Genomic DNA, 20,534 nt, shown 5'->3' on the forward strand with positions numbered 1-20,534 from the left:
AAAAAAAAAAATAAAATAATAAAAATTTAATTTAAAAAAAAAAAAAAAAAAAAAAAAAAAATATATATAATATATTAAATAATATATATATATATATATATATATATATATATTATATATATTTATATATATGTTTCTATTTTTTTTTTTTTAATATGCGTATGTGTACGTTATTTCCTTTTCTCTTTTAAAAAAAAAGAAAAAAAGAGAGAAAAAAAAAAAAATTAAAACAATATAAATTTTAAACTGTTAAATTTGATTGAAATAGTCTAGTAAAAAATTGAAGGTACTTTTTTATTTTATTTATAAAGATGTGAAGAATTATATTTTTATTATATACCCCTAAATGATAAATATAAAAAAAAAATGTGTGTAATATATATATATATATATATGTATATATGTCAATATAAATAATGAAGTATAATTAGGAAATAAAATATAACACTCACGATATATGTCAATATAAATAATGAAGTATAATTAGGAAATAAAATATAACACTCACGCTATATATATTTACATTACACATAAAATAATATATATATATATATATATTTATTTATTTATATGTATATTTTTTTTTTTTTTTTTTTTTTTTAGAATGGTACTTGAATTAGTTGTAAATTTAGAAAATCATAAGAGGAGGATATGGAGTATTTGCTGGAGCCCAGATGGGAATTATTTAGCTTCTGTAGGTGCTGATAAATATATTATGATATGGGTAAAAAAAAATAATGAGAAGATAAGAAAAACTAATAATAGTAATAAGATAATGAAAAAAGCTTTAAATATATTCGGTGAAAAGACTCAGATTAAAAGTAATATAGAATTCGATATTTATGATATTATAGAAACATGTCATGAAAAATCTTTAAGACATATTGAATTTTCTAAAGATGGAAGTTTTTTTGTTGTTGCTTCATTTGATTCTAAATGCTCAATATATAAAAAAAATAATAATGATAAATGGGTCTATTATAAAATGTTAGAAGGTCATGAAAAGGAAGTTAAATGCGCCTCGATTCATCCTTCAAATAAATATATTGTAACATGTGGTAGAGATAAAAGTATATGGGTTCATGCAAAGGGTGAAGTTGGAAAGACAGATATGAACAGTAAGAACCATGCAAGTTATAATAATGAAAGTAATAATGATAATAATGAAAATAATGATGATAATATTAAAAATAATGATGATAATATTAAAAATAACCCTGATAATAATAAAAATAATCATGATAATATTAAAAATGATGATGATAATAATTATGATAATATCAAAAATGATAATAGTGATAAAAATAACACAAGTGATTTTATTCTTCAAGATAATCAAACTCTATCAAGCCTTGACAAAAATAATAATCTACAACATAGTAGTAGTCTAGATTTCCACTTCGATGCTTATCTTACAGCACACACAGAAGACATAAAATTTGTCTCATGGTGCCCTTTAAGTGAAAACACATTTATATCCTTATCTTATGATAATTCTTTAAAATTATGGACTAAAATAATGAATGAGTGGAATTGTATACAAACATTAAACGAGCACACTTCAGTTGTATGGTGTGTGACATTTAATTTTGACGGTTCTCAATTTGCTACTTGCTCAGATGATAAAACCATTAGAATTTGGAAGAGTGATAAAAAATTAAAATATAATTTGAATAAGTATCCTTTTCTATATGAAAAAGCGATAAAGGATGTAAAAGACAGTTCATATAGTAAGGAAACAAGCAAAAATATGGACGAAGAAAAAATTAATGATAATAACACGACATGTGAAAATAAAAATGTAGCACAAAGTAATGATACAATAAATAATAACAACAACAATAATAGTAATAGTAATAGTAATAGTAATAACCATATTGATGGTGGTGTTCAGTTCAATCAAACATGTGAAGGTAAAGAACCGGAAGAAGGGACCAATCAAATGACAGAAGCAAAATCAAGAAGCAAAGAAAATATAAACAATACAGAGATAAATAAAAATAATAACCAAGAGGTTGTAAAATCTAAAGTAAAAAGTGAAAATAAAATATTTAAAAAAACAACCAACTTTTTTAGTAAATTTAAAGAAATTAAAAGTAAAAAAGAAAATGAACAAAAATACATTTCATCAAATATTAAAATAGTAAATTATTCAGAACAAAAAGATGATTTAAGTGCATTATCTAAAGTATATATTCAACATAATTTTGTGCCCTTATATTTTAATAATGGTCTTTTTAAATATGTATATAATTTCTCACAAGTTGAAGATAATACAAATATCAATAATGATTTAAAGAAAAAAGAACAACATAATAAAAGTAATAATAATATAAAAGATAATGTTACTAAAAATATAGATAATGATATAATAAATAATATACAAACTGATGAAATAATTAATAATGATCTTATAGATAAAATTAGTAACCATACAAATATAGAAAATGATAATAAACAAAAAAAAGAATATGTTGAAGATTTTCAAGAAACATCCATACATATCTCAGAAGATACTAATTCAACAATTAAACAAAATATAAATAATAAAGATCAAAATATAAATGATACAAATTTTGATGATTGGAAAGTAAATAATGTTATACAAGGATATCATAAAAGAAGTGTTAGTTATATTGATTGGAATGCATATGAAGATTTAATAGCAGCTTCATCATTTGATAATTCATTAAAAATATTCAAAAAAATTAATGAAGAATGGGAACTCATATCAAATATAGATAATGCACATATGAGTGATGTTAATTGTGTTGTCTGGTGCCCTCAAAAATATCAAGATTACTTTTTATTGGCCACCGCTGGAGATGATTGTGTCATAAATATATGGAAATACACAAAGGGATGATTAAAAAAGGTAAAAAATATGCAAACATATATAAATAAATAAATAAATAAATATATATATATATATATATGTGGATATTCCCACTTGATATATATTTTCATATTATCATTCTGTCATATTATTCATTTTATATTTAATTTGTGGGTGTATCTTATATTTTCCCATGAAAAATATTTATATCGTTCAATATTATATTTATAATATAAATATACACACAGATACATACATACATACATACATATATATATATATATATATATATATATATATATATTTAAAAATGAATACATACATACATACATACATATATATATATATATATATATATATATATATATATATATTTTTTTTTTTTTTATTTTTCTATTCCCTCTTTTAAAATTATAACAATAATATCAATGTGAAAAAAAAAAATTATTTTTTATTTTTTCTATTCTTTTTTCATGTTAGTTTTTGTTCCTTTAATTAACACGATCATAAACATTTTAATATATTAAAAATAATTTATAAAAGGTATCTCTAATTGTTATAATATTATATATATATAATCCATATATAATATGTACATATATATATATATATATATATATATATATATATATGTAAATATAAACATTTAATTAATTTATTTTTTTCTTTTTAATTATCATAATTTTTCTATATCATTAAAATATAAAGATTTATACAAAAAAAAAGGACGTACAAAAATTTTAATATATATATATATATATATATATATATATATATATTATATATTATATATTATACAACGAATTAGAAATAAGACAATATAACAATCAACAGAAATATTATTTAATAAAAAATAAAACAAAATAAAATAAATATTTATATATACATATATACTTTTCAACATATATCACTTTTAGTGTTATTTTCTGTTGCGCTGTCTTCATAATATTATATATATATATATATATATATATATTTATATATGGATTAATTTAATTTTTGAAAGAAATAGTACACACATAAACATATGTAAAAAAAACAAAAAAATACAAATATAAGATATATAAAAAAAAATTTTATGATGGATACAAAAGTAGACCAAACATGTAAGTTAATAAGATATAAAAGTAATAAAAGATAGATATAATATTATACATATTATATTATTTATATGTATTTATATTATGTTATTTTTTTTTATATTATGTTATTTTTTTTTATATTATTTTATTTTTTTTTATATTATTTTATTTTTTTTATATTATTTTTTATTTTTTTTTTTTTTTTTTTTGAAATATAGTTCAACCCAAGTTTTATGTGGACAAAAAATTATCAAAATCTTTTGATAAAAAATTGGATGAAGAAATTATTAATTATCCTTTTAAGAAAGAAAGTTTTTTGATATCAGAAAAATTTTCTATTGAACATACAAAAGATTCTTTATGGAAATCTATAAAAGATAAAGCTAAAAAGAAATCAGACATGGAATATTTCAATTGTGTTAATAGTCTATGTTGTAAATTTATATGTACTATCAGAAAATATGTTACATATTTTTTATATTTAAAAAATAGTTCCTATGAAATATATAAAATGAATCCATACAACAATAATAATATGAATATTACAAATAAGAAAAATGTGACAAATAATATCAATATTAGAAATAATATTAATAACAGTTATAGTAATGATAATATTAATTATAACCTTAACCATTCAAATAACTCAAGTTGTTCAAAACATAACAAATATAATGCAAACAATATAGACGATATAAATATAAAAAATGATTATACCTATAATTATATATATGAACAAATATTCTTTAAATATAATTCATCGTTTTATGAATATCTTATGTTTAACTTGATGAAAAAAATAATTCATTACAAAAATATTATTTTGAATAAAAAAGAGAATATAAATAATTCTTATAATAATAATGATATAAAAAATATAGATGGATTTTTAATTTTTCAAAATTTACATTTTGAAGAAATATTTTTAAATACATTTTATTCATCATTTCCTTTTAAAATATTTTTACATAGTCTATATATGATTTTTATATGTTTTATATATTTTGTTGTTTTATATTTTATACTTTTAAAAAATATATATACACATCCATTAATTTTTCATTTAAGTATATTAAAATTTTTCTTCGATATCATTTTTTTCTTATCATTTATATTATATTCTCTATTTTTACATTTAAAAAAAATTGATAATATAATATATTCTTCATATATATCATCCTATATCTTTGTATGTGTTACATTTTTATATAGTTTTCTTATATTAAAATATTCATCTTATTCTGTCAAAATGAATAATAATACTTATCAAAATTATTTTGTTTTTCAAAATATGTTATTTGTATTAATTAATATTATATATATATTTATATTTTGTTTTTTAAAAAATTATATGATTCTTTATAGTTTCCTATATAATTGTAGATTTTCAATTTTTTCTATTTTATTTATTTTTCTATATTATTATATATTTTTTACTTTAGATTTTTATACAGTTATACATTTCCCATTTGATAATTTCTTGTGTCCTTTTATTGCTTTTTTATTTTTTTCATTTCTTTTTATTTTTAAGATTATCACATCTTTATATTATGAATATGTATATGAAAAAAAATATAGAATACTATATATCAAAAAAAATAATCTCATGGAAAGACGAATAAACAAAAGAACGAATACAAACATTAATAATGTTTATTTTACTAAATATTTTTCAATAGATAATACTATACCTACATCACCCATAGAAGACATATTAAATAATTTCAAACATATAACAGAGACTATTAATATAATTGAAGAAAATCCAAATCAAAATCTATTAACAAATATAAAGAAAATCAAAGAAAAAATTAAAAATTGTGATAATATATTAAGGACAAAAAATATTAATCAAGTACAAATAGGAAAATATAGAAAATTTGAAAAAGTTTATAATATATGGTGTTTAGACAAAATGTATCTAAATAATCCATTAGCTCAAGAAGTATCTAAATCAGTTTTATCAAATAGTCTTAACAGAATATCTTTTAATTCATTTTCTAATATGCATTCTTTATTATCATCTAAGTTTCAAGAACATTATAATGATATATATGACTGGAATGGTAATATTGAAAATATATATAAAGGAAATACATTTATATCTATAGGTTATAAATTATTATATCCACTAGGTGTATTAGAAGCTAATTTTGATAAAGAAAAATTGAAAAAATTTCTTTTCAAGATGTGTTCTTATTATAATGATGTTCCTTATCACACTAGTCTCCACGCAGCCCAGGTATATAAAAAATAAATTATATAGGGGTAAATACATAGAATTTGTGTTTATACAAATAAAAATACAACATAAATAAATATATATATATATATATATATTTTTTTTTTTTTTGTATGTTCCTTTTTAGGTAGCTCATTTTAGCAAGAGTATGCTTTTCATGCTAGATATGAACCACAAAATATCAGCTATTGACGAATTTTGCTTACATATATCTTCCTTATGTCATGATACAGGACATCCTGGACTCAATAATTATTTCCTTATCAATTCAGAAAATAATTTAGCACTAACATATAATGATAATAGTGTTCTAGAAAATTATCATTGTTCGTTACTCTTTAAAACTCTCAAAAATCCAAATTATAATATCTTTGAATATTATCCTTATCATATTTTTATTTCATGCAAAAAAAATATCATCAGAGCTATTTTATCAACTGATATGAAAAACCATTTTGAATATATTTCTGATTTTAGAACTTCAAAAGAATTTATAGATTATGATAATTTATCAAATGATCAAATATGGCAAATATTCTGTCTTATTTTAAAAGCATCAGATATTGGACACTCAACACTTGAATGGAAAAAACATCTTCAATGGACTCTCAAAATTAATGAAGAATTTTATTTACAAGGTTTACTAGAAAAATCATTAAATATACAAAATAGCTTTTTATGTGATATTGATACTATGAATAAATTAGCTTTTTCACAAATTGATTTTTTAAAACATTTATGTATCCCTTTATTCAATGAATTAAATTATATATGTAAAAATAATGACGTATATACTCATTGTATACAACCAATTGAAAACAATATAGAACGTTGGGAAGGCCATAAAAATGATAATCAAAATTTAGGTTTGCACGAAAAGTATAAGGACGAAAACTTGTTAAGCAAACTTGAGCTCATCAAATTTGAATAAAAATAAACAAATCGAAAAATACATTTGACGATTGTATATATATATGTGTGTGTTTTTGTTTTATATATTATGTTTTTTTATATAAATACAACATAAATATATATATATATATATATATATATATATGATAATATGTTATATTTTTTGTGAACAAACTATATTTGTTTTATATATATATATATTATATTTCACCGCTTATCTTTTATTTTTATATTATTTTAAAATACTGTTTAGTAATTCACTCTTTGATGAAAACAAATAAAATCATTATTTTACTCAATTTTTTTTTTAAAGAAATGTGTTCATTTATTATCTTTCTCTACATAAATAAAATGACAATATATATATATTTATTTATTTATATATTTATAAACAACACTTTAAGCACTCCTATATTACTGCATAAAACATGTAACACTTATAATAAATATGTGTTCATTTTATTGAAAAACCAAAAAAATAAGTAAAATTTAATTTTTATTTGTAAGTAAATTATATATTTTATAATTTATTATTTTGGTATATCTTCATTAAGTAATATTATATATAAATATTCATACTTTTCATAATATATATTATTCCTATATTTTATATTTTTTATTTATTTCATATTCCTTCTTATATAAAAATAAAACAAGTGGACAAATCATATATCAGCATATATAATATATATATATTATTTTTTATATAAAAACAACAACAAATAAATAAATAAATATATAAATATATAAATACATACAAATATATATACATATGTATATATTTTTCTTATTTTATTTATCACACATAATTTTTTAATATGATATAAAGTATGTATTTATTATCGTTCCTCTCATTTATTATAATTTTTAAATACTGTACAGCCAAAAGACATAAATATGTAATTAAAAAATGTTTTCTGAACAGTCATAATTTTTGTAAAATAAAACCTGACCCGTTCAGGAAAAAAAATTTAAACGAAAGACTATATTCTTCATATGCAAATAAGAACGAAATAATTATAGGAACTCGTGATTCTCCTTTAGCCTTAAAACAAAGTGACAAAGTGAGAAAAAAACTAATGTCATACTTTAAAAAAATGAATAAAAATATAAATATAACATTTAAATATATAAAAACAACAGGTGATAATATATTAGATAATAAGAGTGTTGGATTATATGGCGGGAAAGGAATATTTACAAAAGAATTGGATGAACAATTAATAAATGGAAATGTAGATTTGTGTGTACATTCTTTGAAAGATGTTCCTATATTATTACCTGATGATATTGAATTATCATGTTTTTTAAAAAGAGATACAATAAATGATGCCTTTTTATCTATAAAATATAAAAGCATCAATGATTTGAATATGATGAAAAGTGTATCAATAATAGAAGATATTAGTATTAACAAAAAAGAAAATGATCATAAAAATGATACATTATATACTATTGGTACATCCTCCTTAAGAAGAAGAAGTCAAATTAAAAAAGGATATAAAAATATTTATGTAAAAAATATAAGAGGAAATATAAATACAAGAATTGAGAAATTATATAATGGAGAGGTCGACGCCTTAATAATAGCTATGTGTGGTATAGAAAGATTAATAAAAAAAACGAATCTTAAAAATCTCCTAAAAAATAAAGAACAGAAAAATATGTACAAACCATTTCTTCTCAAATGTAATAATAAAAAGTGTGTTGATTTGTGTCATGTTAATATACAAAAATTGAATAAAAAAGTGATTTATCCTGCCTTATGTCAAGGTATTATAGCAGTTACGTCACACAAAAAAAATCATTTCATTTCCAACCTTTTAAAAAATATAAACAACAAAAAGTCACAAATGATGGCAGAAATAGAAAGATCCTTTTTATATCATATCGATGGAAATTGTATGATGCCTATAGGAGGCTATACAAAAATAAAAAATGAAGATATATATTTAAATGTAATAATTAATGACATACATGGATATAACAAATATCAGGTAAAACAAAAAGGTACAATATATAATTATAAAGAAATTGGCCCTAATGCTGCTATTAAAATAAAGGAAATTATAGGCACTGAAAAGTTTAAGAAAATAAAAGCTGAGGCTGAATGGCACCTTTTAAATAATAAATGATATAATAATATAAAAAATATATATATATTAAAAAGAAAAAAACAAAACAAAACAAAAAGGAAAAGTGTCAAATTTTTATATGCATTAATAGGAAATATATACATATTATATTATATATATATATATATATATATATTTTCTTTTTTTATTATATATATTTTTTTTTTTTTTTTTTTAAGATCTTTCTGATAATATTCTTTATAAATGTGTTTGTATATATAATTTCTTTCATTAAAAAATTAAGAGTATTTCAAAATACATAATAACATTTTAAAATTTTTTCCCCCCAAAAAAGATATATATATATATATATTTACAAAAAAATTATATTTTAATAATTCTTAGCATAATATTATATTTTAATAATTCTTAGCATAATGTTTAGTTTATAGTTTGTTCTTATATCTTATTTTTTTATTTATTTTATTTTTTTTGTTTTTATATTAAGATCAAATTATTTAATATGTACATTGATTAATACTATAAGATAAATTATATTTTTTCTGTTTGAGTATTCATTTTTAAATGAGATTATTTGTTCATTGAATATTAATATATACATATATTGTATAATATATTTTACGATATATATATTTTTTTTGTCTACCTAAAACATATAAAAATGGAAGAAAACAAAAAGGTAACAAAATATAAAAAAGTGGGAAAATAATATATATATATATTTATTTATTTATTTATTTAAATCATTTTTTTTCTTCCTTCATATATATATAGATAATGAATATGAAAGAACATCAGTGGAGGTTGTTTGAATATAATATGAGCAAATGGATGATAGAAAATAAATATATATTAGATCAAGAAGAAAAGAAGAAATTTTATAAGTGTGCTAATTATAGTATTGGTAGTGGAGTGCTTAATGCTTCCTTAATATATTTCTTATGTAAAAAATACAAGAATTATATAACACCTGTATCAAGGTTTTTTCTGACATTTTCTCTGGGTGTTTATACATCTATGGTTATAAATAAAATATATAGGAGAAAAGCCTATATAGAGGTAAGTCATAAGTTGAAAAAAAAAATATAAGTGAAAGTATATACTTTTTATTATCTTATATATATATATATATATATATATTCATTTTATTTTAGATATTAAGTTCTAAGACTACTATGACAGATAAAGCAAAAGAAGTTTTAAACGACATACTAGATATTAATGATGATACGATTAAAGTATCACCTCAAGAAATAAAAAAAAATGAAGATAAAGATAATATAAATTCATATAATTATATGAATGATCATGATATTCCTTTGAATATCCATACTCAGGAAAAAGAGAATGTAATATAAATGTGTAAAAATATATATATAATTATTTATTTGTTATAATTTTTTTTTTTTTTTTTTTTTTTTTTTTTATAGAATAATTTGGACTTAATTCCTGATTTGTAAGTTAAAAATATTATATGTTTATATTGTTATGCGCATATTATAAATATATATTATTTATTTATTCATCATATTTTTTTTTAGAAATAACACCATTATGAAAGAACAACTTGATGAGTTAGAAAGGTATGTTTAATTGTATATATCTAATTTAAAATTATTTATATATTTATTTAAATAATATATATATATATATATATATATATATATAATATATTACATGGTTCATTTTTAGATGCAAAGATATGTCAATTTGCACAGATGAAAATTTAAAAAATATGATAAAAACCTTAGAAAAATATTCTTAAAAAAAGAAATAAATATATACATAAATATATATATATATAACAAATTATAATACTTTTTTAAAATTAATATGTGCAGTATACAAATATGAATTGTATTAATTAAATTATAAACTTACAAAAAAAAAAGAAAATATACATGCATATATATATATATATATATATATATATATATAATATATGTAATGTCTGTTCATTCTTCATAGGCAAGATTATTACTTTTTAAAGGATCCTAACGAAAGTAAAAAATAGAAATGCATTTAAAATATTTCTTATTGTATATATTATCACATATTATATGTATCAATGATATACATATATTTATATATATATTTTGCTTGTTTATTTTATTATTTTTTTTTTTTAAGGCAACTCTATTAGCTGGGATGAAATACGTAAACGAAATGAATAAAAAAAAAAAAAAAAAAAAAAGAAACTTACGATTTTAAAAAGATGGACAGATAATATTTTATCATATAAACTCATTTAAAATACACAGAATTATATATATATATATTTTTAATTTAATTTAAAAAATTTCTTTAAATTTTTCTAAAAATTTCTCATAATTAAAATTTCTACTGTCATTATTAAATTTTTTTACATACTGGAAATAATTTGTGTCATAATAAAAAGAAAGAATATTATTATAAATTTTAATAGCTTGATATTTAGTTATGGCTGGATTAATTATATGTATTTTCGATAGAATAATTTCTTTCTTTTTGAATTCATCAAAAAAATGTAATGTAATAAATGGAGTTGAATTAGTTTTATATTTATTATAATATTCTAATGATGTAATGAAAATTAATTTACAATCAATAAATTGTGTGTAATAAGTTATATATCCATTATTATTTTTAAAGGGTATAATAAAATGAGAATTATTTTTACAATTATTTTTTATTACTTCATATTTATTTATATCCATATAATCTGATATTACATATTTATTATCTTTATATTTTTCTTTCCATATATTTATTATCTTATATTTATCTTCTCTTTCTAATAAGGGCAACTTGACAATATTTTTTAAATCACGAGAACAAGGCAGGGAGAAATAAAATCTTTTCTTACTCAAGTTTGTTAACATTATCCATATTTTATAAACTCATAAAAAAAAAAAAAAAAACATATAAAATATATATATATATATATATATATATATATATATATATATATTTATTTATTTATATAATTTTTATTATATGATCATTTTATTATTTCTCCTTATTAGTTTTTTTATTTTTATTTTTATTTTTTATTTTCTTATGAATTATAATTTATAAACATACTATTTTTTTATTAAACAAACAGAATTTAATTAATAATAAAAATTAACATATATAATTTTATATTGTTTATATGTGCACATTAATTAATTATAATTATATAGAGTATGTATCATTCAATGGTCATACCTATATATGACAAGAAATAAATATAAAGAAATAAATTTATGAATATTATATATATATATATATATATATATATTTATTTATTTATTTATTTATTTTTTTATCTTCACGTATTAAAAATATTTTTCTTTTTAATGTTTATATTTTAAAAGTATAAAAAAAAGGTAAAGTTAAATTTTAAATGAGCATTATTAAAAATATGAACCAAAAAAAAAAAAAAAAAAAAAAAAAAAACACCAATGTAAAATAAATATTAACAATATATATATATATATATAGGTTAAATGTTTAATTAATATAGAATGTATATAAAGATATATATTTAAAAAAAAAATTATATGTATAAAATATATCTATAATGGCAATATATAGAATAAAGGAATACAATCTTTTTTTTTTTTTTTTTTTTTTTTTTTTTTTTTAATTGAATTAAAGATTAAATGGAATATCCCCATACAAAAAATATAACATTAATATATTATATATATATTATTTATATATATAATATTAATTATTCACTGACACCTTGTGTAAGTATATTTTTTAATATTGGACATGGTTTTTGTAGTACATTTTCTCTTTTATCGAATTGAATTATTTGACCCTGTTCTATTACTCCTATATAATCAACATAATTCAATAAGTCTAATCTATGTGTAAAGATAATAGTTGTTTTATCCTTCATATATTTAATTAGTGCTTTATTTATAATATTTTCTGATAGTTTATCTAGAGAAGATGTAGGTTCATCTAATATTAATATTTTATTATTCTTAATTAAATTCTGTGCTAAATATATTCTTTGTTTTTGTCCACCTGATAAGGATGTGCCATTAACACCAACATTCATGTTGTCGTAATTAAAATGATTTTTTAAAAATTCATCAATATGTAAATCATTATAAATATTTTTCATTTTATCAGAAGATAAATTATTCTTTATTTCTTCTTGTATCTTTTGTAATTCTTTTAATAAAAAAGTATATATTTCATATGTATATTTCCTATCATTTTTATTAATATATTCTTCATGGTCATATTTATTATTAATTGTATTATTACCATCGTTATTTTCTTTTTTTATATTTTCATTATTCATTATATTTTTAATAAGCCCTCCTTGATTCTCTTCTATTAATCTTATCTGATCTTTTAACATCTCCTCATATGCCTTATAAGGATACATCAAATTCTCACGCACAGTCAAGTTAAATAAAAATGGGTCCTGAGTTATAACACCCACAATTGATCGTAACACTGCAGAATTAATTTTATTTATTGGAATATTTCCCACACAAATTTTGCCTGACCCGTTCAGGTCATTTTTTTTGGTGAGTAAATTCAAAATGGTTGTTTTTCCACTACCACTTTTTCCAACAATAGCAACAGATTTGTTATGAGGTAAAAAGAATGAAACATTTTTCAAGGCAAATTTTTTATTACAATTATTATTTATATTATCATTCACATTTTTATTTATATTATCATTCACATTTTTATTTATATTATCATTTACATTTTTATTTATATTTTCCTTTATATTATCGTATGAAAAAGAAACATTATCAAATGTGATTGAGAAGTTATTACCTTTTAAAAAATCAATGGATGTTTTATTCCAATAATTTTGAAAATTATTATCAGGCAAATTTATAATTTGTAATACTTTTGAGCAGGAGCCTAAACATTTTTGTATATCTCCAATGGCATGCATCATTCCTTGTATGCCACTACCACAAAACAATGAATACATTATGAGTGAAAATAAGTCTCCTGTATTTATAAATTTATGTGCTATTAAATAATTACCATAATATATTAAATGTAATAAAAATAAAGAGATAATACTAAAAAATAAAAAATGGTTCCCAGATTTTACTAATGAATGTTTTTTTCCTATTTTATATACATCTTCTAAATAATTTATAAATTCTTTTTTTTCATATGACTCACCATTTAATAAACGTACGTTACTAATATTATGAATTTTTTCTGAAGCAAAATCAATACATGAACTAAGTTTTTCTTGTTTTAAAACACTTATTTTTTTTACAAATTTTGCATATGATGTACCTATTAATAAACAACCAGAAACAGGTAATAGAAACGATTGAAATAAATTTCTTGGAGATATATGTAAGGCACATATACCACCTATTAATGCTGATATAAAATTTCTTATACCAAATGATAAATGTATTAAAAATTTAGATGATATTTCTATATCATTAGATAATCTATTTATTAATTCTCCTGTTTTTTGTTTATTAAAAAAATCTACATCTTGATTTAATACTTTTTCAAAAAAATGTGTTCTTAATCTTCTTGTTATTTTTTCAATAGATGTTTCTATAAAATATATTCTAAAGAAACTGAAAGTAGATATACCTAATATTAATAACACAGTTTTATAAATTTCATTTGTTAAATATTTTAATGATTCTTCTTTGCCACCATACATATTTATTATTCTACTTATACACATTGGGAATACCATTTGTCCTAAGGAAGATATTATTAAGCAAAACATAGCAAACCCTAAATATTTCCTTTCTTTTTTTAAAATATTAAATAAATCTTTTAATGACGATACATTGTTACTATTACTTTTATTATTATCATTATTACTACTATTATTATTACTATTACTATTACTATTATTATTACTATTATTATTATTGTTGGTGGTGGTATTATTTCCACCTATCCTTTTTGCAAACACTTCATTAAATTTATCTTTTATATTATCAATAATCGATTTTTTATCTGTATGAAATAAATAGGACCTAAAGCATCTTTTATTCGCATAATTATTTATCATATTATTAAATATATTTTTTCCCCTCTTTCTCATAATTGAATATTTTATATTACTATTATTATCACCATCCTTATTATTAATATTTTTATATATACCCATACTTTTATAATAACATGTCATTCTTCCACTTTTATGGTTTAAAAAAAAAAAATCTCTTCCTCCTGACACAGAATATTTCTTATAAGTGTGTATATTATTTATTCCCACATTATTATAAAATAATGCATTTCCATGATTTTTATAATTGCTTACATTTCTTACATTCTTTCCAAACAAAAAAGAACCATTATTGTTATTATTAATTATATAATAGTAGTTTATCAGATGCCGTTTTATTATCATTACGTATGTATTCTGTTGTATATTGAATGTAACAAAATAGAAAAGTTATATATATCTGCCATGGTAAATAAATAAATATATATATATATATATATATATATATATATATATATATATATATGTATATATATTTTATTTATTCATATGTACCTCTTTTTATGTATATTAATTTTTTACTTTTGGAGAAAAAAATTTAATTATTTCTTCTTATCAATTTTACCCCCCAAAAGAAAAAGATATATACATATATAAATTATAATAAATATTATACAAAATATTTACTAAGGGCGAACTATATATATCATATTATATAATTTATTTTATCGGATGGCCAAAAAAAAGGAAAAAAAAAATTAAACACATATATATGATAAATATATAAATATATATATATTCATTTACATTTAGGAATTAAAATAAAAAAAAGGAAGAAAAAAAAAAAAAAAAACACAATTTAGAAGACAATCCATAAAATTATTTTTTTTATCTATTTAATCGATGAACTAATATTGTAATAATATATTATTGTATGGATATATATCATAAAAAAATATTTAATATATGTGTTGTACAATTTTTTTTTTTTTTTTTTTGAAACTATAACATAATTGTTAATATAAAATAATATGAGAATAAATGATTTTCCTAATTTTATCATAATAAACTTGGGTAATCAAATAAATTATACATTTATAAAATAAGAAGATTTATAAGTACATGAATTTGTTTGTATGTAAAAATTTTATTCTCATAAAAATAATTATATATATATATATATATATATAATTTATTTTGTTTTTCTTTTTTATTTTTTTGTGTGACTTATAATTTTAAGAGAAAAAAAGAAAATAAGAGGGAACAGCCACTCTTATGAATCACATAAATATTTTTTACTTAAAATAAAAAATTTTCAAAAAATGTTTGAGTAAAGTTGATTAAATTGGATTGATGGGGAAAAAAACATGTGATAATGATTAGTACATAAAAAAAAAATATATTATATATATATATTATATATATATATAAATATATATGTTTATATATTTATATCAAGGCAGCAAAAATTAACACATATATATATTATATGTATACAGATATTTTCCCTTTTGAGGAAAGAACCTTGATTACAAAATAAAAAAAAAAAAAACAATTTAAAATAAAAGAATGACTTTAAAAAATGGATACAGAAAAATTATAAAAGTTCTTTTTATATTCATACACATTTTTCATACTACTATTGAATCTTTTGTAACGAATTACATATGTAAAATAAATGAAGCTCCTCATTATAATAATGTTTTTTATAAAAACAAGAATAGGACAATTTTAAAAGATAAAAAGTACCTTGTGGAAAAAAATAAAAAAAATCTGATTAACGTCCAACCGTCTACTGTTATCACACCTGGTAACGAAACAAACGATGCTATAATCAAAAAAGTAAAATTAAAAAAAAAGGATAAGAAAATATTTAAAAAATATAAGGATTTCCTTGATATATTACCAAAAAAAACTAATGAGTATACATTAATGGAAGCAATAGAAAAAATTAAAACCTTAGCCATACATAAATTTGTTGAAAGTATAGATATTTATTTATCCTTTAATCCGAAAAAATCGAAAATGACTAAAAATGATAATATAAAAACGTTTATTACTTTTCCTCATAATTTAAAAAAAAAGAGAGAAAAAAAAGTATATGTGGTAACTAATTCGAAATTGCAAAAAATAGCTAGCCAGTCAGGTAAAAAAAAAAAAAAAAAAAAAAAAAATATATATATATATATATATATATTTCCATGTGAATGAATATATTAAATAAATTTGGGCAATAAAGAGGAAAGAAACATTTTGATAATAATCCTTTAAGCATAATATGTTTATATATATATATGTTAGTTTGTTTTTTTCTCTTATATGTATATTTTATTTTTTTTATATTTTTGTACCTCATACACACAAACATATATACATATATACATATATATATTTATATTATTTATTCAGGAGCTGATGTTGTTGGTGAAGATGACTTGATAAATAAAATAAAAGAAAAAGAAATTAGACTAGAGAAAAAGAATAATAATTTTATAATATGCACAAATGATTGTATACACAAATTGACAAAAGTAGGAAAAGAGATTGGAAGAAAAGGATTAATGCCTAATGAAAAATGTGGAACATTAGTTAGTGAATTTTTATTACCGAAACATATAAAATTATTTAAATTTGAAAATACATATATATTTAAATTAAATAAATTAAATACATTAAATATAAATATTGGAGATGTTTATATGTCAAATGATGAAATAAGAGAAAATATTAATCATCTATTTGAACATTTAGAAAATCTTGAATTTTTTCATTTTAATTTTAAACACGTAAAAACTCTTTATTTAAGTAGTACTATGGGTTTCCCTTTTAAAATAAAGAAAACGTCTTTATAAAAAATAAAGAAGCTGTCATATTTTTATGTGTAATATGTTGATAAAGCCTAATACCCTATTCATTATTTTGTTAATATATATAAATATTATATATTTATATATTTATTTATATTTATTTATATTTTTTAATTTTTTTTTTTTTTTTTTTCTACATTTATAAAACTATGATTATTTTGTATTTGTACACATATCATATAAAAAAAAAAATAATAATTTATATTTTGTCTTTACTTTTAACAAATAATTGAATGAGGAACAACCTATATATTATATTTATATGGTATCCATCTTTCTTTCTTAATATAAAAAATATATACATATATATAATATTTTTTTTGATTAGTTTTTCCTCTTTTTTTATATCAAAATTTCATAGGTCATACAGAAATAATAAATTTATATTCATTTGTATTTAATTTAAATAAAAATCATATTTTTTTATTATATCATATATTTAAATATATGTTAATTTATTTATATATTTAATTTTTTTGTATATTTTGTAATGAACATATTGTCTGATATTTTTTATAGATATCTATATATTTACATACGAGCAATAAAAGCCTGAATGGGTATTTTTTATTTTATTTTTTTTTTTTAGCTATTATTGTTACAAATAATGAAAAACAGAAAAAAAATATATTATAAAAAAGATTAGTTTATTTAAAAATATTTTTCGTGTACCTAGATTTTCCACGTATTTATCTCAGGTAAATCCCCAATGGGTTTCCTGGTTATATTTTTGTATACATAATATATATATATATATATATATATATTTTTTTTTTTTTTTTTTAAATATGGACGCACATATATATATATGTACATCCATAAGATATGATGTCATAATGTTTTTAATAAATATTACAAAAAAAAAAAAAAAAAATAATAAAAATATAGGTAATCAATCAAAATGAAATTAAAATATAAATATGTATAAAAATACACACATATATACATATATACATATATACATATTGTATATATTTTATGATGTGGCTACACATGCCCTATTTTTAAACAATATGTAGGCCCTTAATTTTTTTTTTTTTTTTCATGTGTTCCTTACAAAAGAAAACACAGATAAACTATAAAAAATGTTAAATATATATATGAAATTCACAAAAAAATAATATATATATATATATATATATATATATGTATATGTTTATTTTTAATCATGAGAATAGAGAAAAGTGAAATATTTTAAAATATAAAAAATAAATAAATATTATCAATGTCACAACAGCTAGAAACCATGAGAATCTTTGTTGCTTTACATTATCATAAGTTTTTTTTAATTCTTTTGCACTTTTAAATGTATTTACTTTAGTATCATATAGATTATTATTTAACATTTCAATATTTTCTTTTTGTGTAAATACAAGATTAGCTAGATCTTTAAAAACTTCTTGTGCTTGAGCAACTTGTCCTTGTATTTTTTTTATGCCTTCATATTTATCATTAATTATTTCATTTTCTATTAATAAATCGTTTTCACTACATTGATCAAATTCATAATCATATAAAGTAGATGATTCAATAAAATCATCATTATTTACATATGTTTTATCTAGATCTAGAACAAAATTATTATTTATAATTGTATCATCACTTGATATAAATTTATGATTTCCTTTTTTTTTATTATTTAATAAGCCATTCATATTATTATTATTATAATTCATTTCACCATTTTCTATATTTGGCAATTCATTAGCTGCCTTTTTGACATTTATTGATATGTTTTCTAATTTATTTACTTCATTTTTAAAATGAATATTTAATTTCTCAAATATATATTTCTTCTTTTGTTTTTCAAATGGATTCTCAGCAAAACGTATTTCCCACTCTCTAAATAAATGTTCTGTCTCTACTACTTTTACATATATTTGTTGTATTTCTTCATGTAATGCTTCAATAATTCTCTTTGATATTAAATTATTTTTTAAATTCTCTAAATTCTCTTCTGCATATATCATATTCTTCTTTATAAGTAAAATATTGTCCTTTATCTTTTTCTCATTTCCATCTGATCTTTCTTCATCTACAATAAAGGACGTACTATTCACCTTGTTATTTTCATAATTCTTATATGACATTTTTTTTTAAATATTACATGTGTAAATGAACAAACAAATAAATAAAATAATAAAAAAAAAAAAAAAAAAATTATTATATATGCACATTATATATTATTCACAAAACATATATTTTAATATATATATATATATGGGCAAAAATATCTAATAAAAAAAGTAAAATTAAAGGGGTATATATAATATATATGTGTAAACAAATTAATTTTATACACATTCGAACGTTTATATATTATAAATATGAAAATATATAAATATAAATATATATATATATATATGTATGTATATTTTTTTTTTTTTTTTTTTTTTTTTTTTTTTTTTTTTTTAATTTTTTTTTTTTTTTTTTTTTTTTTTTTTTTTAAATTTTTTTTTTTTTTTTTTCTTTAAAAAAAAAAAAAAAAATTTTTTATAAAATATAATTATTTTTTATTTTAATTTATAAATATTAAATAATATAAATATTTATAT

At 18.4% G+C, this 20,534-nt stretch overlaps 8 protein-coding genes across 9 annotated transcripts; 5 read left to right on the forward strand and 3 right to left on the reverse strand.

Moving 5' to 3' along the window:
* Positions 1–604: 604 nt before the first annotated feature.
* PGSY75_1209400 (putative cytosolic iron-sulfur protein assembly protein 1) lies at positions 605–2,866 on the forward strand (the record flags this gene model as incomplete). Its single annotated transcript, XM_018786685.1, has 1 exon — positions 605–2,866. One exon carries the CDS (start codon positions 605–607, stop codon positions 2,864–2,866), a length of 2,262 nt encoding a protein of 753 aa, XP_018640550.1.
* Positions 2,867–3,914: 1,048 nt separating this feature from the next.
* Positions 3,915–7,091, forward strand: PGSY75_1209500 (cGMP-specific phosphodiesterase; the record flags this gene model as incomplete). Of its 2 annotated transcripts, XM_018786687.1 has the most annotated exons (4): positions 3,915–3,942; positions 4,137–5,111; positions 5,361–6,160; positions 6,288–7,091. In XM_018786687.1, the coding sequence occupies 4 exons, from the start codon at positions 3,915–3,917 to the stop codon at positions 7,089–7,091; spliced, it is 2,607 nt and encodes an 868-aa protein (XP_018640552.1). The 2 variants fall into 2 exon arrangements, with proteins under 2 accessions (XP_018640552.1, XP_018640551.1); XM_018786686.1 differs by having other exon boundaries at positions 4,137–6,160.
* Positions 7,092–7,902: 811 nt separating this feature from the next.
* PGSY75_1209600 (porphobilinogen deaminase) lies at positions 7,903–9,207 on the forward strand (the record flags this gene model as incomplete). Its single annotated transcript, XM_018786688.1, has 1 exon — positions 7,903–9,207. The coding sequence occupies one exon, from the start codon at positions 7,903–7,905 to the stop codon at positions 9,205–9,207; it is 1,305 nt and encodes a 434-aa protein (XP_018640553.1).
* A 622-nt stretch (positions 9,208–9,829) lies between these two features.
* PGSY75_1209700 (hypothetical protein) lies at positions 9,830–11,342 on the forward strand (the record flags this gene model as incomplete). Its single annotated transcript, XM_018786689.1, has 7 exons — positions 9,830–9,847; positions 9,943–10,227; positions 10,323–10,517; positions 10,599–10,624; positions 10,710–10,751; positions 11,137–11,171; positions 11,299–11,342. 7 exons carry the CDS (start codon positions 9,830–9,832, stop codon positions 11,340–11,342), a joined length of 645 nt encoding a protein of 214 aa, XP_018640554.1.
* A 117-nt stretch (positions 11,343–11,459) lies between these two features.
* PGSY75_1209800 (putative ATP synthase mitochondrial F1 complex assembly factor 1) lies at positions 11,460–12,029 on the reverse strand (the record flags this gene model as incomplete). The annotated part of the gene is made up of 1 exon (XM_018786690.1): positions 11,460–12,029. One exon carries the CDS (start codon positions 12,027–12,029, stop codon positions 11,460–11,462), a length of 570 nt encoding a protein of 189 aa, XP_018640555.1.
* Positions 12,030–12,865: 836 nt separating this feature from the next.
* PGSY75_1209900 (putative ABC transporter, (TAP family)) lies at positions 12,866–15,517 on the reverse strand (the record flags this gene model as incomplete). The annotated part of the gene is made up of 1 exon (XM_018786691.1): positions 12,866–15,517. The coding sequence occupies one exon, from the start codon at positions 15,515–15,517 to the stop codon at positions 12,866–12,868; it is 2,652 nt and encodes an 883-aa protein (XP_018640556.1).
* Positions 15,518–16,681: 1,164 nt separating this feature from the next.
* On the forward strand, positions 16,682–17,964 carry PGSY75_1210000 (putative 50S ribosomal protein L1, apicoplast; the record flags this gene model as incomplete). Its single annotated transcript, XM_018786692.1, has 2 exons — positions 16,682–17,258; positions 17,522–17,964. 2 exons carry the CDS (start codon positions 16,682–16,684, stop codon positions 17,962–17,964), a joined length of 1,020 nt encoding a protein of 339 aa, XP_018640557.1.
* A 1,181-nt stretch (positions 17,965–19,145) lies between these two features.
* Positions 19,146–20,069, reverse strand: PGSY75_1210100 (syntaxin, Qa-SNARE family; the record flags this gene model as incomplete). Its single annotated transcript, XM_018786693.1, has 1 exon — positions 19,146–20,069. One exon carries the CDS (start codon positions 20,067–20,069, stop codon positions 19,146–19,148), a length of 924 nt encoding a protein of 307 aa, XP_018640558.1.
* Between the last annotated feature and the right edge of the window lie 465 nt (positions 20,070–20,534).

This window comes from Plasmodium gaboni, chromosome 12 (assembly GCF_001602025.1).
Source record: "Plasmodium gaboni strain SY75 chromosome 12, whole genome shotgun sequence".
NCBI classification, from domain to species: Eukaryota; Apicomplexa; class Aconoidasida; order Haemosporida; family Plasmodiidae; genus Plasmodium; species Plasmodium gaboni.